The sequence below is a fragment of the Gallus gallus genome, chromosome Z (assembly GCF_016699485.2).
Source record: "Gallus gallus isolate bGalGal1 chromosome Z, bGalGal1.mat.broiler.GRCg7b, whole genome shotgun sequence".
NCBI lineage: Eukaryota > Metazoa > Chordata > Aves > Galliformes > Phasianidae > Gallus > Gallus gallus.
The window spans coordinates 57,812,906-57,836,833 of record NC_052572.1 but is presented as its reverse complement, the minus strand read 5'-3'; the positions used below and the strand labels follow the sequence as shown (position 1 = coordinate 57,836,833).

Here is a 23,928-nt window from a genome sequence, read left to right as displayed (position 1 = left end):
TAATAACATAAAAAAAAAAAACCAACAGTTTTTTACTGCTCTGTGAAAGTTGTTTTCTTTGCCATAGCTCAGTTTAGATTCAGACGTATCTTCTTTAGAATGTGCTTTCAAAATGTAATGATTCTTAATACTATAAGGGAAGTTTGATGTGTCCTCCCCTGTACTTTGTGTTTGGAAAAAAGCATGTTTCTGGTGTTTGGGGTCTTTTAGAATGGTAAGGTAGGCTTGGAGATGATTTAAGCAGAGAATTGTGATAATGGGTTTTGTTCAGAAAAAGCATAAGGGGGCAGATAAATCTTTGGTTTGTGATGCGCGCACAACCTTGCAGTAGTTCATAGAATCGTAGAATCATAGAATGGCCTGGGTTGAAAAGGACCACAATGATCACCTAGTTTCAACCCTCCCTGCTATGTGCAGTGTCGCCAAGCACTAGACCAGGCTGCCCAAAGCCGCATCCAGCCTGGCCTTGAATGCCTCCAGGGATGGGGCATCCACAGCCTCCTTGGGCAACCTGTTCCTGTGTGTCACCAACCTCTGTGTGAAAAACTTCCTCCTAATATCTAACCTAAATCTCCCTTGTCTTAGTTTACAAACATTTTGCCTTGTCCTATCACTGTCCACCTGCATGAACAGCCGTACCCCCTCCTGTTTGTACACTCCCTTCAAGTACTGGAAGTTGTAGGCTGACAGTCACAGAATCATAAACAATCATCTACTTCAAGAGTGTTTTCAAAGAAATGCTAGAACTAGAAAAGGTTTTTAGGTATGTTAGAGAAAATAGCAGTGCCAACAAGAAAGATCAAGAAGGAATGCACCGAAGTTTTTATAATGAGAAAAGTAGTATTTGTTTAGAATTATCTATAACACAGCTGACAAACACATGCCAGACATTTCCCAGAGAAGTTCTGTGTGTTTGTATGAAGAGAAGTAATAGTGTTGGTATAGTGAAATTTGTGAGAAAGGATGGTTGTGCTGGAGAAGAGTATTAAAAGCGTAATGGGGTTTGGTCCATGTTTGCACTCTGAGACTTGTTTTCTGCTTGCTCTCACTCATCCTTAACCTGGCATTTGGTATCTTGAGCTTAGACAGGGTGTGATGTTCTGTATGGCTTTGAATCCACTGTTCCTTTTGTCACTGGCGTGATGAAGGGAGTAGAAAACTATGGGGAGATGCTGAGGAAAAAAGGGGTTGTTAGTCTGGAGGAGACTGAGGGGAGACCTCATCACTCTTCCCAGTTGCCTGCAAAGAGGTCGTACTGAGAAGGGTGTTGGTCTCTTTTCTCAAATGACAAGTAATAGAATGCAAGGGAACAGAGTCATGTTGTGCCATGGTAGATTTTGATTGGCTTGGAGAAAGAATTTTTTTACAGAGAGGGTGGTCAAGCATTGGAATGGGCTGCCCATGGCAGTGGTGGAGTCTCCATCCCTGGATGTACTTCAGAGACACGTGGATGTGGCACTAAGGGACATGATTTAGTGATGGCACTTGGTAGGCCAGATTGATGGTTGGACTTGGTGATCTTTAAAGTCTTCTCTGTGATACTGTGATTTTAAGAGATGTTTTATTTGATGATGAGCTTTTGAGCTAAATCTTAAGTGCTCTGCACTAAATATAGAATCTGCCCAAATACACCAGCCTTTTTATGACTCTGTACTTTCCTGCACCTTATTTTCCCCAGTATTAAGCAGGGATCCCAACTTCCAGCTTGCTTTGGATTAAGGACAGTGATTGTATGCGTGCAGCCTGCGTCTGTGTATTTAAAATAATGGGTAAGGGCAGCTGTTTGAGTAGGGGGCATCAGTTCTGTAATGTGTTTGTAACTGTAATTATGTTTTTTCTTTGGAGTGTAGGAGAAAAGTGGAAAGGAAACCGTCACCACTAAAGCAACCCCAAAGGATGAAAGAAAACCCAAGGATCATAAAAAGGTAGAAATATTTTACAGTATGGACCATCGGGGTTAATACACACTGTAATTGGGACAGATGAGCAGCTGCAGTTTGGATTTGTATTACATGCTCCTACTTTGGGGGGAATTTTGCGGCAATGTGCTAACATCTGCTCTGGAAATGTTCTTTACATTTTAAGTGAAAGGATTTTTGTTTACTGTGAAATTGCTGCACATTCCTTTTGCATAGCAACAGAAGTGTCTTACAATTTTCAGTGTGAAAGTGGAAAGTCTTTAAATCCAGAAGATGTGGGGTTTTTAAGGTTCTGAGTAGTGACTGGATCACTGTGATTTCTGATGAGTATCTGTCTAAGTTTGGATTTAGCTTAGTTCAGTTTCATACTCTCTCTTGCATTTTTTGCTCTTTAGGCAAGGGGACAGTCCTCCAGCAGCAAATCTGAGAAGCAGAAAACAAGCTAAACGTTAACCTTTCCAGGTGAGATATTTTCTTTTCTCTGAGCTACCATAAAGGCAATTCATGCTAGTGTTGTTAAAGCTAAGTTATTTCAGTTTTAATAGAAAGCAAACTGTGATTAGAGACAGAAAAACATGTGGAATAACTGTACTTCAGCAGGGGATTCTACTCAGAAAAGGTCTTACTGTTCTTTTGATTTGTCCTACAGCTAGTACAAAATTATGCCTGTGGCTAAATTTCTTTAAACCCTTGTAATTTTAAGCATTACAAAGCATGCCATACTGATTTATGGAAGATAAAGATGTGTAATTGCACTGTACCTGCAGCAAGCTGATACACTTACTGCAGCATTGCTTTTGAAAAAATACCTCCTTTCTTTTGATGTTTGATCTTCCTGGGTTTCTTTCTGTCACTAGATATTTTAAAACTGTTGTTTTTCCATGTTAATGTTCTTATCTTTAATTTATTTTTTTTCCCCCTCAGGATGTTGGCACGTGATGTGAAAAGTGAAAATTCTTTTTATTGGGGATAATTATTGCTGCAAAAGCTGGTGCAAAAAGCATGTAGTTATTCTAGGTGTTTTTTGTACTGTGGTATTTCCTGGACTTTTTTCATATTTTCTTTTTTTCCCAGTAGATTAGTGTTTTTTTTTTTTTTTCCTGACCTTTCATTTTATTGTACTGATATGCTTTAATTTTTTTTTGTAATTTTCTTGAGTTCTCAGAGGAAAAGGATGCTTTATATTTGTAAGAAGTATATTTCAGAAATTAATAGCAATGCCAAAAAGAAAATGCAAACTTTTGCACATAATCTCCACATAGTGCCTGTAAATCTCAGAAGAATTTGCTTGTGCTAGCAGTTTTAACATTGCAGTGAGTGTAATAAGTATTCTGGAATATAATGAGCTTTCAGTTATCACCAGCGCGTCTCAGCCTGGCTGTACACAGTCTTTCCTGATTTTTTCTTGGTAAGAAACCACAGATGAGCTGTGGATGCGTAAGGAATGAGAAACTGGTGATCAACTGCTTCACCAGGAATAATAAAACAGATATTTGCCTTAACTGCAGCTAAAACCGTAGCAAAACCACTCCAGATAATATGGACTTTTTTTTTTTTTTTTTTTAATGGCAATTGCATCTGTGCTCTTTCATAATTTCAGGAGTCTCCTGGACTGAAAAAATAATAGTCACTGTGTACCACCAACACCATTATAATCACACAAGAGATAAAAAAAGAAGGTGCATAAGCCTTAGCAGAGATCAAATTGAAATTAAGGTTGACAGATTGGCTTTTGTTTGTTTGTTTGTTTGTTCTTTTTTTGCTGTTTCTGCTCCTTGCTTCTGTTCCTCACACTCCAGGAGAGAATGCAGTAGAACAGAATTTAGTGCAGCAAGGAACAATGTCATTTTCACCAAGTCTTCAAGATAATAGGCAAGAGCAGGCACCCTCTAGTAGGTCTGCTGCGGGTAGAGCTTTTGGGACCTAGGCATACCAAGTTCTTCCATTTGTTTACCTCTGTCTTCATTACTTGCAAAACATCTTTTTGCACATCCTTACACATGTACTGCTTTGCTGTTAGCTTACAGAAGAAGGTCATACTAGGGTCAATGTTTGCAATGATTCCATTACCTGATTCTAGTATGAAGTGTGGCAGACAGAGGGGCCTTAAGGTGAAAGCTGGAGGATAATCAGAATTTTGACTGTACTTTGCAGTCTGTACTGAGATCCTGTGTCACACTAATAAAGTTTTTAAGAATGCACTGTGATGTTTCTAACTTTTTTGTTTACTACAGTTGTTAGGTGAATACTTGTTGGGAGGTAAAAGCAAGAAATAATAATAAAAAAAAATACACTGGCCTGCTAGAAACGAATACGTGTTTAAAAAAAACCAAAATGCTTGTCAGAGGTGCTTCATGAAGCCCTCCATAATCTGATTGTGAGCCAGCTACAGGTCCTTCCTCCTTGCTCTTGGTTTCCCATGCTGTATGGCAGCTACGTAGGGTCAAACTGGGCCTCAGGCCCAGAACAGCTCAGTGAGTGCACACAAGAGTTTTCAGAAACAAAATGTAGTGATTGTTTTGCTGAAGAAGTCCAGTTAGGATCTGGGACATACCATACACAAATGATGAATGGTCATTCTCAAGAGACTGAAGAAACCCTTATTTCAACCAAGTTTGTGAACTCTGCTCTGTATGTCTGTAACTGTTGCAACTCATGACTGGCTCTTGACATAAGAATTTCAGTACCGAGTGCCTCTAGCACAGTGAGCAAGCCTTATTCATGACACACACATCTGGGTGTCTAAAATGTTTATTAGTGTGTCACCTCATGCAACTCTGTGAAAAAAAATCACCAACATATTTGTTGGTGATTCTCCCTTTTCTCCCATTGAGTGAGCTGCAATGTATCTATCTGGGGATATGTTTGCAAATTGATCAAATTGGTGCTTCCCTGAGGTATCTTTTTTTTTTTTTTCCTGCCCCCAAGTTAATTAAACATGAAGGGTGGGTGTTACAGGAAGGGCAAGCAGTGCTATTTAACAACTTTCCCCAGAGTTGAGAAATTAAAGAAGGTTCTTGGAGCTGAAAATAAAGCAGATAAGGCAGAAAACAGCAAAATTCCTTCCTTCTTAAAAGAGAAAAATAAGTAAGTAAATAAATAAATAAATAACACAATCCCTCCCCCCCCCCAAAAAAAAAACCCCACACAAATAGAAATGAAGTACTTTAACCAGAATTGTGTGTTTTTTTATTATTATTATTACTATTACTATAATCAACTTTTCAGTTTGCTCTGAAAACTTTTTAAAGGAAACAGCTGTCAGCAATACCTGAAATACTGGGTCTCAGCTCTTCACAGTTGTTATAAATGGCTGCAAGTCACCCAGGCATCCCACCCCAAGTAAGCTACATTTTGGTGGAGCTCTGTACCTGTCTACTACATCAGCAGCAGTACACCATGCAGTACTACAGTAGCTTAGCCTAGTGAAGTTCCACTGTCATTAGAAGCTAAGAATTGAACCTCAGTTGTTCATCAGAAAGTAAAACTGCTAAATCCATTTCAAGTATTGAGCTGAAAAAATTCCCTAACTTTGGTACACATGGTGCACATCCTGTTCTGAATTGTTTCCCTCACTGAGTGATGAGGTACAAGATTCCTTATATATGAATGGATAGAGCAAGCGGAAGGAAACAGTATTTTATACAGGATTGAGACTGAGCTTTTGGCCTTTCTGAAGACTTTCTGAACTCTAATTGTAGGTTTCCACTTTTGGAGCAGGTTTTATTCCTAGTAGAGTGAGAAGTGAACAAAGCACAGCTGAAAGCTTATGATTAGTTCCAGCTTGTGCATTTATCTGTATGTCTCAGTCTTTGTTAAGAGGTTTCCGGCTGTGTCAGCCAGCATTGAAGCACAGACAGGTCAGAACAGCAGAGAAAATAAAAAGCTGTGGAATTACAGGCATGCTAGTCAGGAGCAAGAAATCAAGTGATTTTAGGCACCTATGGCAATTAGTTGGTTTTCTTTTTTTTTACTATTAGTATTTGAATTTAAGAGTTTTTGTAGGTAAGCAGAGGTCATTCACTACTATGTATTATAAAAATAAAAACACCTCCAAGATTTCACCTCATGTTTCTTAAGTATGTCTCCTTCTTAATATTCATCAACTATCTGAGTAATTACCTTACAATCCTTATCATCATCTCAGACCTAATAAATAAAGGTCATTACAAATGAGTATCTGTCCTTTTAAACATCAGTGATTATTTATAGCAGTAGTTGCACTTCAGTTAGTTGTAGAAGGGATCACTAAAAACAAATTTCCAGCCAAAACAAACTGTTTAATCACCTTAAATTCAAATTCACACAGATTCACACACACACACACAATATGCATGCTCCTTTCCTTAAGGTGACTTAAAAATACAAAAATTTTTTCAGTCAGCAGCAGTAGGCTGAGAGCTCCCTCCAGAAGAACCAATGCCTCAGGCTGAGCTTTCCCTCCAGCCCTGAATTTTCAGTGCCTTTCAATTTTTTCTGACAAATACAAACAAGCTATCCTAATTTATGAGTGGTTCTTTTGCAGCCATGTTTTGATTTCCTCAAAATATCTATCCATCCATTGTATGTTGTCCTCGATAGTTTCAATGGCTTGCTGGATGCAACGAAGCTGTGCACTTTTTTCCTCCAAAGAACTGAAGAATTCTTTTACCTGTTGGTTAAAAAAAAAAAAAATTGAAAGAGTAGCAGACGAATGAAGAGGCAGCAGCATCTCCTACTTCCACAGCAAGAAATCTGTGGTATTTGACCTGATGAGCACCTGACAGGAAAAGTTATCTTGGAAGGTTTCATAATTGCTCTATCCCATAAGCTGATGAAGATTACATTTAAAAATAATTATTAAAAAAAATCCAGTTGCAAGAAATGTAATGTTGTGTGGGAGGAATCTATCTGTTCTTTGCTCATTCAACAAACCCTTTGGTCACTGAACCTGTGGCATCTGCACCAAGGACAGCTGCTTGTCAGCACAGACTTCACCACAAAGAATATTAAGTGTTAATAGTAAAATATTCAAAAAAGATTTTTCTACATGGAAAGCTCCATGCCTCCTTCCAGATTTCTAGCATAAACAAACAAAAAAAAGATCTAAGCCCTGCAGATCCTCGAGGGAGATGGAGGCGCACCTCTGGGCATTGCACAGAAACATCCCTGCAGTCTGTGGTAGTGGCCAACACACTGCAGGCACATTCACAGAGTTCATTTGGATCTAAGAAGAGGGCTGAGAATTCAGTACAAAAGAGTGTACTGCTCCTTGTGTTCTTTCATTTTGGATTTATTTTGGTTTTATTTTTGCTGCCTGTATTTTGCTTTAAATCAGGAAATCTTAAACTGGTGACAGCAGAGACAGCTTCTGAAAAGAAAGTGCCAGGGGTTCGATTTTGAGGTCCTTGTAGGACTACGAATCTGCACACTGACCAGTCTTGTCTGATTTTTTATTTTTAGTTTTATTTTTGACACTGACAGAGATGGTAGAATAAGTGGACAAAATGGTTATCATGTATGACATATTTGCCCACCACTTTGCTCAGTGAAAAGCCTCCTTTTTTTCTTTCCTTGGTTCTTTTCAGAGGGAAGCCATAAGCTCATGAGCGTACACATTTATACTCTGCATCCACGTCCTCTGCCTAAACAAAACCCATCTTTCTCCTTGCTACCAGCTTAATGCTTTGCCTTGAGCAATCCAGCTCCATTGCTGTAATCCTTTCCAAGGAAAATGCTGGATATTACTTTGACAATTCCTAACTAGTCATGCTTTTAAGATGTTAAAATGTAATCCAAACTTTTGTTCCAGTGAATGGCTTACCTGCGCAAGCTGTGGCCTTGTTGAGTACTGATTTGTCACTCCAGTGACAATGCCTGCTATGGATGATGAACCGAGTTCAAATCTAGCAAAAAGAATAACCTATACTCAGAAAGTGTGCTATTATTTTGTAGGAAATAGTGTTTTAATGTATGATTGGGAACAGACAGTAGTGAAACAACTTCTGTTCCTTACTTTTCGATGAGTTTCTCCCAGTTCTCCTTTAAGAAGGTCCAAGCGAGATGATAGCCAGATGGATTTCTGGCAACAGACACAATAATGTATGGAAAATCCTGAGTTTTTATGATGTCACCACGCAGACCTTCATCCATTAGCCTAAGAATAAGTAAGAGAAATTGAAGTTGTTTAGACCAGTAGATAATAATGACAGATGATTACTCCCTCAGTGTTTTCTACTATTGTAAAAAGTTCACATTTCTAAAGGTCCTGACACATCATTTCTTTGGGGTGACTGCAAACTTTTTATGGTGTATATCCACTTTCTCCGTTAATGTTACTTTCACAAGTACAGTTACTTAGTAGACCTGTACAGTGATTAAAAAAGCATCAAGCTTTTGTCTTTGAATGCCTGAAAACTTCAGTAGTGCTCAGCTCTCAAAAGCAGGAAAATTCACATTTTTGTAAGAAACATACAGTATATGTAGCTACAATCAAAGTAACTACAAAGGTAAACAAAGAAGTGTCTGTCAAGCAAAGGCAAGGTATCAGAATAGCTTTACATTTTGGCCCAATTTGCTATTGCAGATTGATTACTGGCATTATAACACTGAAAGGAAGTGCTGCAGCCTCTTACTGTATTAACTACATAAAGCATTCCAGAAATCCTGAAATTAACAGCTGTGAAACAAGATGGAGCAACTCTAGTTCCTGTTTTAGAACTGGTTTATCTTCCCTCAAACACACTTTTCTTGTGTAACACACTACTCACCACTGAAGTTTCTCCTTATTCCTGGTGAGGCTGAGAGCTGATGCAATTTTATCTTTGTCTACACTGAAGGAGTGGTGCTGGTATTTACTAAGGAGGAAATCCCATCCTTCAGATGTTTGTGCTCCAACGGTATACACTGCTGTCTTCACATCTGCTGGCAGCCTACAGCAAATTGAACATCAAGTTACTCTCCGTGTCACATCTAGGAACGTATGTAGAAATACAACCATTTCATGCTTCAGCTGGCGTAACAGACAGTTTGTTAAAAAATACTGGTCTTTCATGGGTATTAGAAAGCAATGCCTGTTGCTGAGAAACAGTTAAGTATATCACAGGCTGTATCATGGCACTGTTCCTGCCCTTGAAATGATCTCTTGAAACACTGGACTCATTCCTTTTATTTTGTTTTTTCTTCCTTATTTTGAATAATCTTTCCATAGCTGTCTTGTATTTAGTCAGATACCAATGTGGGCATCTTTGGCCTGCCCAGAACAATCTCTCAGAGATGTTTTGGAGAGTGTTTTGGAGAGTTCATATGTCATGATGAGAAATATAAATTAGGCCAAGTTCATGAACAGGAGCTACCTATTCTTATATACGTAAAAGAGGGAGTACATTCACACATACTTTTCACTTTGCAGAACATTTCTAACAAAAAAAAGTTGTGGAGTACTACATGGCATCTGTGATGGTTTGGGTATAAAATATTCAACAGAATGTCAAAGAAGTGGAAGCTAAAACTTGAAAAATGAAACTAAATAGACTCAGCTTCAGACTGCAGAAAAGATTGCAGTTTAACTCATAAATTAACGCTGCTATAATTAAACAGAATAACAGAAAAGACAGCCTTAGAAAAGGCAGTCCTATTTACAAAACAGACCTTAAGGTTCCATTGGATTTCTGCCATTTTGAAAAATACTCTTCTGCTTTGTCCACGCAGGGCTGGTACCTGCGCACACATGCAAACATCAGCAGGGACTGCCGAAGCATTCTCTCGGACACCGAGCCTTCATCACTCCAAAGCTGCTTGTCAATTAGGTCCTTAAATAGACTGACTATATAGTCCTAAAATAAGGCAATAATAAATATTTATACAAAGTGCATTTTGTATAAATGCAGGGCACAAGCAGAGTTACAAAGTTGCAGACACTTAAAATATTACCTTTAACTGTTTTTCTGTGTCATCCATATCTCTCCGCTCCATGAGCTTGTATATAGGAACCAGCTCATTCATACCTTGGAGTATGGGCATGATCTGTGTTTCCCGTTTCATGTACGAAGTTAAATCAAAAGCTTTAGAAATCGACAGTTTTTTTATTCTAAGGAGAAGAAGGGAGAGGACAAAACAATTTACAGTTAAGCTTACAAGACAAACTTAAAAGCAGAATCACTCTCCTAGTTCATCACATTACACTGCCATACTTGCACTACCACATCTGCACTGAAAATGACATGTTTTTGCCCCCCTTTAAAATCTGTTTATTTTCTCCTCTGTGAAACTTCATGCTGAGAATTTAACTTCTGATTCTCTTCTGGTCTAAAAAACTCCATTTGAATTAGAGAATAAGAGATCTGTGCCCTACTTAATTGCCTTCTTGCTCATCAGCTGGACCAGGGAAATTGTAATTTAATTTCCATGCTTTCCTTTCTTAGACTTGAGAGAGAAAGGACAGCTACCTGTGGTGCAGGAGGTACAAAGGTTTGACGGTCCGAGTGAACATCAGGATTTCCATATAAATGCACTCCCAGCACTAGCTCACTTGCAAAAACTGGACTGAGAGATTTAATAGGTTGCGTGAAGATGTGCTGACAGCAGCTTGTGTCCTTAAAGAACACTTTAGTTCAGATTTTGAATGTTCACACCGGCCTTCCTCAGAAGCTAAAATTATAGCAGAGATTGGCAGGACTATGAGCAAAACATTCAAAGAAAACAGAGGTTTTATAAAAACATAGATATGTTCCATTTTGATTGCAGACCTTAGCACAATGATAGCAATGGACAAAATACCTTTTACTACTGCAGTCTCTGCCAGCTCTGTGACTGAATACATTTTTTTCACCTCACCAAACATGTGCCATGTTTGTACCCTCAATGTCTTCAGTGCTCAAGAGAACACTCAAGCTAAAGGCAACCCTAAGGAGACTTTGTGTGACATCATAGTAGAAAGAGTTACAGTGTCTTAAAAAAACCCTCAGCTTGCAAAGAGCTTGAGGGCTGTTGCATGGAGTTGTAAGTCACCTAATTTTGTCTGACAGACCTCACTACTGCAATAAACAGGGTTTATTGTTAGAGATGATACACGTTAGGGATGGTACACATGTATGTTCTGCTTCCCTGTGAAAACTGAGCTCTGAAGTTACAATTAAAAGTTAACACAGCAAATAATGTATTTCACAGAGAACTCAGTTGCAAATCTGCCTTCTCAAAAGCAAGACTCAAACAGTAAGCTACATGCTGTTGCGAACACATGAGGGACTGTTTGGAGAATGAGAATTACTATGTTCTTTGGTCTGTATTAAATATGCTTAGATAGAACTACTGCAAATCCTGGGCTCACATAGCTATGAGCAAGTAGGGAACATGCTCTCAAGCTATTTAAAAGATGTAAGGAGTACTACATGCATTATCAATACTACCTCTTTAGTGGCATTCATATAAATGCAGTTTGTCTCTTTTTTGTCTTGGACAGAACATCTTACCTCACGAGCTGGAATATATTGTTAATGAGACTTGCTCTGTCATTGCTGCTAACCACTGTATGGTTCTCTCTCAAAAGGTTGATCAGACGATCCCATCCGTCATCTTCGTAGTGCACAATGTAATAACCATTCATGTCCACGTTGAATTTAATCCATTCAACTTCTTCTGGAAGGATAATGACATCTGCAAACATAAATATAACTCCTTTTTGTTAATGAATCAAACACAGCCTAGGGTTAGACCCACAGATTGTTCCATTTCAGAGATTTGAACAGAATTCCAACATGGTTGAATGTAGTAAGAGATTGTTACAGTGATGTTATTGAGATGACAAAAAAAAGTTTATCTTGTTGTCTGAAAACAAACAAACAAAAAAAAACTGCAGAGCTAAAAAAGCTTTTGAACTTTGAATAAGTTAATCAAATTAGTCAAGGAAATTACCTGTTTTGGTTCTCATCAAAAATCTTTCAACAGTGTAAGATTTGCTGGTAATGTAGGTTAGGGGAATGTGCCACAAGTACCTATTGCAAAACAGAAGTGCTTTGTTTAATGAAAAAGCTTTGCCAAACCTTCTTCAACTTAGCTCAGCCTAACAGCTGAGTAATATCTCCTACCTGCCAGATGACAGCCATGAGCTGCACTCACATCTGTTCATTTCAGTACAGACCCACGTGTATCTAGCTTGTTTTAATTTAGTTTGCTTGGGAGATTATTAACAGTGAAGCTGCAACAGTATGAACTGTCAAGCCTAGTTCCTGTAGCACGTCTGCAGCGCAGGTTTACTCAGCTCACCAAGGTGCCCAGCTCCTGTAGATCTGCAGCAGCTGGAGTACCACTCAGAGCCTGACCAACTGCACCTACTGCAGCAGTGGTGCTGGTCTTGAGCTGCACAAAGATGCTCACCTAGTTAGCTCAGGCAGCATTCCTTAAGAAACAACAGCAAAAGCTCTTACTGTGTAGCTGTTTGCCACAGCTGAGTACTGTACTCTGTGCCCTGAGATTTACCCATTTTCTTTACCCATTTTCTGTGGGTGAAAGAGAATCTTCTCCTTTCTTGTAGTGCTCCTGCTGCAGGTGGACATTCTTTCCTCTCACTGTGACAGTTACCAGGGGAAAACCTTTTTGCAGTGTCCAAGTGTCCATCATTGCCTTCACATCTAGAGTCTCTTTGGTCCAGTGCTGTTAGTTAGTGAGGGAAAAAGAAGACATGTAAGAAAACAGATGGAGTACACTGACAATGAAGTAGACCTGAGCATGTAAGCACTTCATAAAAGCTGCTGCATATTTGTAAGCTCTGCATAGAAAAGTTTAGGACAGAATGTGGGATATCATGACATCTCTTCCTATGGACACTTTTATATAGCTACTGCCATCTCTTCAAGTAGTGCAGTTTTCCAGTCAATCCTGGGCACAGAATTAGGATTTCTGCCTGTACAGGTACCAATCCTACAGCACAGGATAGTAACATGAGAGGACTCTGATAAATGTCAAACTTCCAAATACTAATGAGTAAAATACTAGATGCTTACTGCATTTGAAGATGACTGTTGGTTTCTTCTGCAAAAGCCGTCACTCTGTAGTTCACTTTTTTCAGTACCTACTGTGGGACAAATCTGTAAAAGAGTTTCAGTCATCCGTTGATGCTATCGCTTTAAGTAGTGTTTGCAGCTTTCTTTAATGTATAAGAGAAACAAATTACCAGGGAAAAGCTATGAAATTTGGGAAAAAAAAAAAAAGAAGAAAAGAAATACTTGCATTCGCCAAACTTTCCCACAAATCTTCATTCTTAGTGTTCTGATAGCTGTATTTCTGTAGGTACTGCACAAGTCCAGCCTTAAACACATCCGCAGTCAGGAAGTCCCTCAGCATATTTAATATACATGATCCCTAAAAAAAAAAAAGAGTGACAAAGTGTTTACAGAACCACTCCTTAGACAGCAAAATGCTTGTTTTGGAAATTTTTCAGCATGCTACTCACCTAAATAGCAGTACGGCTTTATTTGTCCTTGATTAAAAAACAACTGGGCTTTATGTATATTAAAGTAGTAATTTGGTTTTCATGATCACCTTTCTTAAAAATATATTGGTTTGAGTAAACTGTTATTATTTTTTTAATTACTATATAGAATGGGCACCATATAATGCTACAGTAAAAAACGCTGCTTGACGTAAGCATTTGAAATAACGGTTTAATGATTCAAATTGGTATAGAACAAAGAAGAGGGAGTAACACCTCCTCTTTTTAGACAGAAAAGGAAAACCACCATTTGAACTACATTCAGGTGCTTTGGACAAGGAATTAGGCAAGTCATAAAATGTGTGCTAACACTGTGTCTCAGGGGTGCCTGGTACAAAGGATGGGGATCAGTACAGTACAGCTGTATTGTACAATCAGTACAACTGAAAATAGAAGCAGTTAGTTAACTGTTTTACCTTCTCATATGAAACTTCGTCAAACATTTCTAAAATCTGAGCCGGATCCTCCACAGGAGTAGACACAGGATGGGATGAATTTAACGCATCCACTTCCATGGCATCGAAACATCTTCTCAAGAAATAATCTTCCTAATAGGAGGCAGAAATAATTATTGCTACTACATTTTGCTCAGTGACTACTGAGTTCCCGTTAGTTCACACTACAGTCTGTGCCACATCATCTTCGCATCACACAAAGAAAGCAACATACGTCTTTCTTCTTATTGCAGAGCAGTAGAAAAAAAAAACACTGACATTAACATAAGAGATGCAAATTTCTACTACCATTCTAAACAAACTTAGACAGTCCAGTTAGAGAGCTGAAAATAACTCCACAAAAACACGTGCACATTCCAACAGTTTGATGACAAAAAGAATGGTCAATAACCATAAAACAAAGAAGAAAAAGCTACAAGGACAACAAAACAAACAAAAAAATCCAATGGTGAATTTCTTCATCATCATTCCACCGTAATTTTATGGCAAAATCCTGCACAGATCTTCCCAGTGCGTCTCACTTTGGTGGAGCTATGCAAAATTGCATAATTACTTATATTGGACCTGTGTTAAGCTAGTGGAAGGATCTCAGGGTCTTTACGAGGATTCAAACCTGACTGTATGTGATTAAGAGAAAGATAAAATCATTTCTTTACACTTTGGAGAATCTAAGTAACTTAAAAAAAAGAAAAAAGAAAAAAAAGAATGTACTTTCATTGCAATCGTAAACTTCCATCATCAGTTTCTGAAAATAATTACACACAATTCAATCAACGTTCCCACCCTTCAGAGATAAGATCAGATGATTCCTTCAAAGAGAAATTAAGAAGTGGTTCACAGCACAAAACTGCTCGGTCTTTGCCCATACAAATTAGTGGACTTAGAAGGCAGATCTAAAATAAAAATGCAGGAAATGCCACTTACAACTGTCAGTTCTGGATGGGTAACATTTACCGACAGGAGCTCCATAAACTTTGCAAACCCTTCATTTAACCATAGATCATTCCACCACTCCATGGTAACGAGGTTGCCAAACCACTGAAACAAAAAAAACACCAAAGTCCTGAAATTAAGTACCCAGCTTGTCACAAAAGCTGCTGCTGACCTGCATGAAACTGAGTTTATAGCATTTTACTGACTTTTAAGGAACATCTTTTTAGTAATATAGCTAGCTTTGGGCTCTTTCACTTGTTATTTTTATGGTAAAACTCTAAAGCTTTAGTTTCCACTTCCATTCCCTGAAATCTTGTAAGTAAAACAGGTTTGGTAGGAAAGCCACATATAAATATTTTCCAAACCTTTATGTATCTATATTCAGACCCCACAGTTAATTGCAATGGTTGACAATGGCGCAAAGGCCCCAGTGTACTGCAGCTACCAAACTAAACACATTTACAGCCTTCCATGTCTGTGCAGTTTGACTAGACTCCTTTACTGGAAATAGTCTTCACTGTTCAGAGGAGAACACCCTCAAACTGGAGCAGCTATTTTCAGTTTGTGGTTCTAGCATCCCCTCATCCACAAAGAATCCATCAACCTTGACCACTCTGTGGGCTCATTCTGATCCTTCATTGTTACTCCTAAATCTCACCTGGTGAGCCAGCTCATGGGCTATTACCATAGTAATCCAAAGCCTAGAGGAAACTGAGGACTTCTCAGGATCGTACAGCAACGCAGATTCCCGATATGTGGTCAACCCCCAGTTTTCCATAGCACCAGACTGAAAATCAGGAATAGCTGCTAAATCTAGAAAACGATACAAAACAAAACAAAACATTAAAATACTGCTAGGATTATTTTATCCAGCAGGAACCCAGCTACCTGTTCATCCCACTTCACCACAGCACCCACAGGCACACATATCACACATACTTTTAAGAGGTTCCTTAAATGTAATAGCAAAAACATGCTTCAAAAGAAGTTCTATACAGAATGCAAGGATCCTCAGTTCTCAATGCAGCTTTTAGAACTGCTCTTAAGCAAGGCAAGTAAGAAAGCTTAGAAGCTTGTGAACCAAAGTCAGCCCAGTCTTACATAAATTACTATTCTATACTATTTTTCTTTCTGTGCTTAAGAATATAATGATGATCAAATAGATTATTTAACGCATACCTTGTTTTGGTAAGGGGTAGGGAATGCTGAAGTAGTCCTCATAAAAGTCTAGAAGTTTTACTGCTGCATCCAGTGCATAATGAGCCTGGTTGATCTTTTCTGGTACTGTGTATATGGAAATCTACAGCACACAAGCAAGCAGGATTTTAATACCACCATCAAAACCTTACATCATTTGTTCTTTAACACTGCTATTTTGAGTGACCACAAAAAGTGATTCTCTAGAGCATATATCTAACTGTTCTTATGCAACACTGGTTTTTAGCAATCCAGAAAAGACATGATAAAAGCCAGAAACACAAATTCTAACTTACTTCTGCAGCCATCGTGCCACTACAAAGACTTCTACAATTTCCATCCCCTACCATGCTGGAGTTGTTCAAGCTACACAGTTCTATTTTTCTCTTGATTTTCTAAGAAAAAAAATATTTAATTCCTTTTTCTCTTACATGAGACAATGTTACACATGGTGCACATATATAAAAAGTATGCATATTACTAAAAGGTTCTGACGCTAGTAAGAATCACAATGCAAACTAATCATCCAAATCATCTAATTACAAACCCTATTTCATTCTGCCGTTTCATTCATGTAAAACTTCAGGATGTTTAAACGCAACAGTTTAAATGAAGGATAAACTGTATGTTTCCATACAGACCTTCTTACAAAGCTCTTAGGAAATGAGAAAGACCTACCTTAACTCCATGACTGGTTACTTTGCTGATGGACTTAAAATCCGAAACGATAAAGGCCACAAGGTAAGTACTCATCTTGACAGTGGTATCAAAATGGTCTTCAACAAGCCATGAAGCTATGTTTACAGACTTCACCTACAAAAACAAGCACAGCACATCATTCATTGCTAGTATGCATGAGGATTCTCAGACCATAAACTGCTGTGGGTTTTTTCAGTTTCACTGAGACCATTTTGAATACATATTGGAAAGAAGTAGTTCCCATGGCTATCCTCCCCACACAAAGAAAACACATACATGCAAGTAGTTTCACTCATAAAAACTGAAACTCACAAGTTATTTCTACATTGCTAAAACTAGATAAATAAAAATATTGGTTGCTGCTTCAGTTTTCTTCAGTGTGTGGCAGCACATCAATCAAATTAACCTGTCTAAATCTAAACATCAATTTTTATACACGAGAGAAATAAACTCCTTCAGACAGTGATTCAGCTGTCTCAGGTATCTACTTGATAACAAGATGGGTCACCTGTTGGAGTTACACATTTTTCCTCTTGGTTACATACAAACTTAGCTAACTAATTTAGACTCACCAAATAATGAAAAAAAAATCACTATTCTGTCAATTTCTCTATGTGAGAATTGCCTTTTTAAGCCAATGTTCAAAATAATTCCTTTTTAGAGAAGTACTCTGTTTGTATGGGGAGGTAATACTCCTTCATTTTCCATCCTCGCTAACCAGGAACCAGTAATACAGAAGAACTTAGAAATAATATCTTATGCAGAAAGTAAGATCAGATGTGCAAAATGTAACTTAGCCCTATTTATGCAGACATATTTGTAACTGCAAGCAATATTTGCAGTCATTACACAGTACTGCACTTTCATTGACATACTTCTGAAGGCCAAACTATCTCTTTTTTTACATAAGAGGTCTATTTTAGCAAGTAATTAAGGCAATACGCAGGAATCATGTCATGTTGTATTCAGACACGTTTCATTATTAACCTTCAAAATCTATGACAAAGAGGGAAAGCATTTTGTGAATAAAATACAGGTTATGGAGGTCGCATCATGCTGAACATTCTCAAACCACTGCTAACAAGCAGGAATCCATTGGATGCATGATTTTCTGCATTCCTTTTTAATCTTGTGTCAAAACTACCAGCAATGGCACACTGTCATAAAAGAACGGAGGTAATGTTCAGGCCAAGCATTCCCATGCTTGGATATTCTCTTCTCATACTACTTTCTCGTTCTAGTGGATACCAAGCAATTGCACAGCATTAAATGTATCGACCTACCAGAGGCATATTGGACAACGCAAGGTGATATGGTTCCCTCCTAATCTTAACTGAAAACATGGCTTTGAAGGCTGGTTCATCAAAACAGGGGAAGGCCATTCTTGCAGATGTTGGCTCAAAATGAGTTGATGCAAGCACTCTAAGTAAAAGAAAGAAAGAAGGAATTGTAGTCCACACATCTTCACATGCACAGGGTTTACCACCTTGATGTATAAAAGCTGGGTAATTTCATACTAAGGAAATAACTATAGGTACGATCACAACATTTTGCACATTAACTCAAGAATTGCTGTTTCTGAAACTGTAGTGCGGAACTGAGGTGAGCAGATGAAGTTTCTTAAAAACCATCTTGGAAAGGGTTGTAGAATAAGAGAAAACTTGCTCTGAGCCCAACAAGTTGTCTGTCTTTTCCTCTCACCATACCCAAGGGGAATTATGTTGGTGGATCAAGGCCTGCCAAAGCCACAGTCAAAACCTTAGAGATTAAGAGGAAGTTCTTTACTCATAGGGTGGTGAGGCCCTGGCACAGCTGCCCAGAGAAGCTGTGGTGTCCCATCACTGGAGGCACCCAAGGCCAGGTTGGATGGGGCCCTGGGCAGCCTGAGCTGGTGGGGGGCAGCCCTGCCCACGGCACGGGTTGGGGCTGGGTGGGCTTTGAGGTCCCTTCCAACCCAAACCTTTCTACTGTTCTATAACTCTATGAACCACATTTCTATCTGAAAAAAAAAAAAAAAAAAATAGTCTCTGTAATATCCCATTGCACCATTTGGTGAGATTTTATTTCTCAACTGCAAAAGGAGTCTCAAGAATGTTTTCCAAACAAACAAACACACAAAAAGACCTAAAGCAGGCGACAACAAATTCTAAAGCCAGATAAAATCAAAGAAATCATATTTATTCCTTAAACAACAACAACAACAACAAACAATTACCTGAGTTCTCCTTCCTGGGTTCTGTAGGTGCTTTTGTAGAAGCCGTGGAAGGAATCGGAGAGGTTGGCTGCGTACTGGATGCTGATGGTGTAGTTGTGCCCGGTGCACAGCGGCTCGGCGGCCAGCAGTGCCAGCTGCTCGTGGGCCGGGTGCTGCAGCACCCTCACCTCCCGCACGGCGCAGGTGCTCCCGGCCCCCGCCTCGATGGCAGCCTTGGTGACGCGCAGGCGTTTGCTATGTAGGACGACCGCGTTCGTTGGCTGCGTGACCGCGATGTCGATGGCCACGGTGCCGGTGAAGGTGAGCGTGGTGAGGTTGGGATGGATGAGGAGGTGGTAGTGCAGCGGGACAACGTGCTTGGGGAGCCTCACCTTGTCCCAGGGAAACTGCGCGCTGCCTCCACCGCTCTGGGCATCGCCGACGCACCACGCCACGCTCGCCAGCCCCAGCACCACCACCTCCCAGCGCGGCGCTGCCATCGCGGACCGGCTGCTGGCGGCGACCACCTGCAGAAGGAAAGCAAGCTCCAAATCGCCGCCGTTCGGACGCGGCCCCACTCCTCCGCGGACAGCTCCGAGGCGGGCGGGCCGACCCCCGGCCCGGGCAGGGGCCCCTCCCCGTACGCAGCCCCCCGTACCTGCGGCCTGCAGGCCGCGCGCGGCGATGGGAAGCGAAAGCGAAAGCGAAGGCAGCGCCGCGCGCCGCGCCCATGGCGTCGCGGGGGGAGGGAGGAGAGCGGCGGGGCCCTGTCAGCTCTGCCGTGCTGTCCCCCGGCGGCGGCACGGTTGGTAGGGCTCCGGCAGCTGGAACCTGATATGCGTTCCTTTGCCGTTGAGTAGCTTCGTGATTAAAACAAGGCGTTTGCTGCCAAAGAGCACTACTGCAAGCTGAGCAAGTGCTGTCATGTATTTCAGCTGCTGCCTCGGAGCAGAATTGATCCAAGAATCACAGAACGGCTGAGGTTGGCAGGACTGCTGGGTCAAGCTGTTCCAAGCTCCGCTCCAGCAGGGACACCCGGAGCAGGGTGCCCAGCACCACTTCCAAGCGGCTTCTGAACACCTCCGAGGCAGTCATAGGGCAATGGTTTGGCCTGGAAGGGCCCTTGAAGCCCACCCAGCCCCAACCCCATGCTGTGGACAGGGCTGCCCCCCACCAGCTGAGGCTGCCCAGGGCCCCATCCAACCTGGCCTTGAGCACCTCCAGGGATGGGGCACCACAGCTTCTCTGGGCAGCTGTGCCAGCGCCTCACCACCCTCTGAGTGATGAATTTCCACCTCACATCTAGCATAAATCTCCCTTATTTTACTGTAAAACCATTCTGCCCTGTTCAGTCCCTATTAGACCATGTAAAAAGTGGGCCCCTCTTTATTAGCTCCCCTTGAGATCTGAAAGGCTACAACAAGGTACACCTGCAGCCTTCTCCAAGCTAAATAAGCCCAGCTCCCTCAGCCTTTCTTCACAGGAGAGGTGCTCCAGCCCTCTGAGCATTTTTGTGACCTCCTCTGGACCTGCTCCATCAGCTCCATGTCCTTGTGCTTGGGGCCCTAGACCTGGACGCAGTACTGCAGATAGTGCTGCGTGTGGGCAGAGTAGATGAGACAATCCCCTCCCTCTCCCTACTGCCACCTCCCTGCTGATGCAGCCCAGAACACAGTTGGCCTTCTGTGCTGCAAGCACACACTGCTGGCTCTTGTCCAGCTTTTTATCCACCGGAACACCCAAGTCCCTCTCCTCAGGGATGCTCTCAAGAAGTTCTTCTGTGAGGCTGCACACATATCTGGGATTGCTCTGACCCAAGTGCAACACCTTACACTGTGCTCCGTTAAATATCTTTGGGTTCAATGCAAATGCATTTTGCAGCAGAGCAGGGGACTGTAGAGTGTGGGGGATTCCTGCATGATTGTGTTGTGGTATAACCTGGCAGGCAGCTCAGCATCACACAGTGTTGTGCTCACTCATCGCACAGTGAGGTAGGGGAGAGACTCAGGAAAAGAAAAAAAAATGCAACAAAAAAGAACTTGTGTGTTGAGATAAAATCTGTTTCGTACAACCAGACAGGAAGAGAGAAAATAAATAAATAAATAAATAAATAAATAAAAGGTAATTTCAGTGATAAAGGGAAAAACTACTCACGTGATCTGCCACTGCAGACACAGAGCTCCTCCCACGCATGCTCAGCCTGATGGTCACATATAAGGTAGCTGTGACAATTGCGTATATAAATGCAAATGTCGCACTTCCAGTTTTCAGCAGCAAATGTCAAAGAGGCACAGTGGCTGGGCCTATACCTTTCAAAAAATGTTTTCAGTGTGTAGTCGCAAGATATTTGTAACACCTGGATGTAAAGATTCCATCATCACATGTACTTAAAATTAATTATTATTGAATAAGAACAACTAGAAATAGAGTAGAATTATCTCTTAAATTTGGGGTTCAATAGTCTTGGGTATGCCAACATTTTCTGTGGGGCTTCCCAGCAGCAGACCATAGCTCAGCCCACAATTGAACACTGGAGGAGAGAGGAGGACACTGAGGCCTCCTTTCCCCCTCATCGTCTGCCTCCCACCCCCAAGAGGTCACAGAGCCTCATCCCATCCTGGCCCACATCTCTCTGCCCTGTTCCACTCCTTCCATGCCCCAACATGGAGCAACATGTGCTCATCTTGCCATTTGGGCCTTTGCCCTGCCTTTCCCTAGGGGAGGGCTGGAGGAGGACCCTCAAGGCTACCTACCCCAAGGGCTTCTGCTACTTCTCAGCTCAAAAGGATACCCTTTGGGAGGCCTTATCTACCTTCTCCCCCTGCTCTCTCAGGCTTTCTTGGCTTTACTACTCATAGCACAAGAACCACTAAAGCACTTTGCACAGCACTCTTGGCAGGACATGTCATTGAGTGCTGAAGAAGCCTTGGATGAGTGCCTCTGCTGTGATGAAAGGCGGAGATGGCAGAGATGGGGGCAGACCAGCACAGTTCCATCTGCCTGGAGCACATCACGGATGCAGCCTGCATGTCACATTGCTTCCACCATTTTTGCTTTGCTTGCAGCTGATGTTGAGGCAGAAGGAGCACCGCCTGCTCACTCTGCAGGCAGTTGATGAAGTGGCTGTGGCACATTATGCTCCACGTCATGCATGTGATGTTGGAAAGTCTATATCCAAATGTTACAGATACCCTGCAATTAAACAGTGAAAAGATTTTTTGAAAGGTATCGGCTAAGCCAATGTCACTCTTTGGCACGTGCTGCTGAAAATTTTAAGTGTGACATCTGCATTTATGTATGGTCCATAGACCAATGGAGAACTTGATTGAAAGGGAGATCTGGGTGTTACTGCATCTTGATACTACATCAACTTGGGAAGTGGGACCACACGTACATAGAATCATAGAATCATAGAATCGCTAAGGTTGGAAAAGACCCACAGGATCATCCAGTCCAACCATTCACCCTTCACCAATGGTTCTTGCTAAACCATGTCCCTCAACACAACATCCAAACGCTCTTTGAGCACCACCAGGCTTGGTGGCTTCACCACCTCTCTGGGCAGCCCATTCCAGTGCCTGACCACCCTTTCAGTGAAGTAGTATTTCCTAACATCCAGCCTGAACCTTCCCTGGCGCAGCTTGAACCTTCCCTCTAGTCCTATCACTAGTCACCTGAGAGAAGAGGCTGACCCCCAGCTCACTACAACCTCCCTTCAGGTAGTTATAGAGAGCAATAAGAACTCCCCTGAGCCTCCTCTTCTCTAGACTGAACAATCCCAGCTCCTTCAGCCGCTCTTCATAAGGCCTGTGCTCCAGACCCCTCACCAGCTTTGTTGCCCTCCTCTGGACACGCTCCAGGGCCTCGATGTCTTTCTTACAGTGAGGGGCCCAAAACTGGACACCGTACTCGAGGTGCGGCCTCACCAGTACTGAGTACAGGGGGATAATTACTTCCCTGTTCCTGCTGGCCACACTATTTCTGATACAAGCCAGGATGACATTTGCCTTCTTGGCCACCTGGGCACACTGCTGGCTCATGTTCAGTCTAGCATCAATCAACACCCCCGTGTCCATTTCCTCTACACAGTCTTCCAGCCACTCTGCCCCAAGCCTGTAGCGTTGCCTGGGGTTATTGTGGCCAAAGTGCAGGACCCGGCATTTGGTCTTGTTGAATCCCATCCCATTGGCTTCAGCCCAGCTATCCAGCCTGTCCAGATCCCTCTGTAGGGCCTCGCTACCCTCAGGCAGATCAACACTTCCAGCCAGCTTGGTGTCATCTGCAAACTTACTGAGGGTGCACTCAATGACCTTATCCAGGTCATCGATAAAGATATTAAACAGGACAGGCCCCAGCACCGACCCTTGGGGACCACCACTCGTGACCGGTTGCCAGCTGGATTTAACTCCATTCACCACCACTCCCTGACCCGGCCCTCCAGCCAGTTCCTTACCCAGCCAAGAGTGTACCTGTCCAAGCCATGGACTGCCAGCTTCTGCAGGAGAATACTGTGGGAGACAGTGTCAAAGGCTTTGCTGAAGTCTAGGTAGACTACATCAACAGCCTTTCCCTCATCCACCAGATGGGTCACTAGATCATAGACCAGGTTGGTCAAGCAGGACCTGCCCTCTGTGAACCCATGCTAGCTAGGCCTGATCCCCTGGTTGTCCTGCACGTGCTGCGTGATCTCCCCCAAGACAGTCTGCTCCATAATCTTCCCCGCCACCGAGGTCAGGCTAACAGGCCTGTAGTTCCCCAGATCCTCCCTGCAGCCCTTCTTGTAGGTAATGAAGTTGTTGATGATGTTTAACAAGGTCAAGTGCAAGGAGCTGTGCTAGAGTCAGGCCATCCCACGTATGTGTGCAGACTGGGAGAACCTCAGAGCAGCCCTATGGAGAAGGACTTGGGAGTTCTGGTGGATGAAGAGCTGAATGTGAGCCAGCAGTGTGCACTTGCAGCCTAGAAGGCCACCTGTGCCCTGGGCTGCATGAACAGAGGGGTGGCAGCAAGGAGAGGGAGGGGATTTTCCCCCGCCACTCCACCCTCATGAGGCCTCATTCAGAG

The 23,928-nt window shown here is 41.8% G+C and overlaps 2 protein-coding genes across 30 annotated transcripts in view; one reads left to right on the top strand and one right to left on the bottom strand.

Moving 5' to 3' along the window:
• CAST (calpastatin) overlaps positions 1–4,120 on the top strand; it is a 61,144-nt gene extending 57,024 nt beyond the window's left edge. For 17 of the 29 annotated variants that reach the window (NM_001398414.1, NM_001398415.1, NM_001398409.1 and 14 more), the window contains 3 exons: positions 1,846–1,925; positions 2,315–2,381; positions 2,844–4,120. In NM_001398414.1, coding sequence (NP_001385343.1) covers positions 1,846–1,925; positions 2,315–2,372 — 138 coding nt within the window. In that variant the 3' untranslated portion in view covers positions 2,373–2,381; positions 2,844–4,120. The remainder of the gene's footprint in view (positions 1–1,845; positions 1,926–2,314; positions 2,382–2,843) is intronic. The other 12 variants (NM_001398417.1, NM_001398416.1, NM_001398412.1 and 9 more) reach the window with 1 other exon arrangement.
• Positions 4,121–5,082: 962 nt separating this feature from the next.
• Positions 5,083–19,575, bottom strand: ERAP1 (endoplasmic reticulum aminopeptidase 1). The gene is made up of 19 exons (XM_001232417.7): positions 19,523–19,575; positions 18,886–19,391; positions 17,954–18,092; positions 16,650–16,784; positions 15,954–16,074; positions 15,433–15,587; positions 14,766–14,879; positions 13,803–13,934; positions 13,125–13,256; positions 12,899–12,982; positions 12,388–12,548; positions 11,811–11,890; positions 11,369–11,552; positions 9,831–9,987; positions 9,549–9,733; positions 8,669–8,830; positions 7,915–8,055; positions 7,723–7,804; positions 5,083–6,570 (listed from the first exon to the last, which is right to left on the bottom strand). The coding sequence occupies exons 2-19, from the start codon at positions 19,362–19,364 to the stop codon at positions 6,424–6,426; spliced, it is 2,790 nt and encodes a 929-aa protein (XP_001232418.2). The 5' UTR covers positions 19,365–19,391; positions 19,523–19,575; the 3' UTR covers positions 5,083–6,423.
• Positions 19,576–23,928: the final 4,353 nt, after the last annotated feature.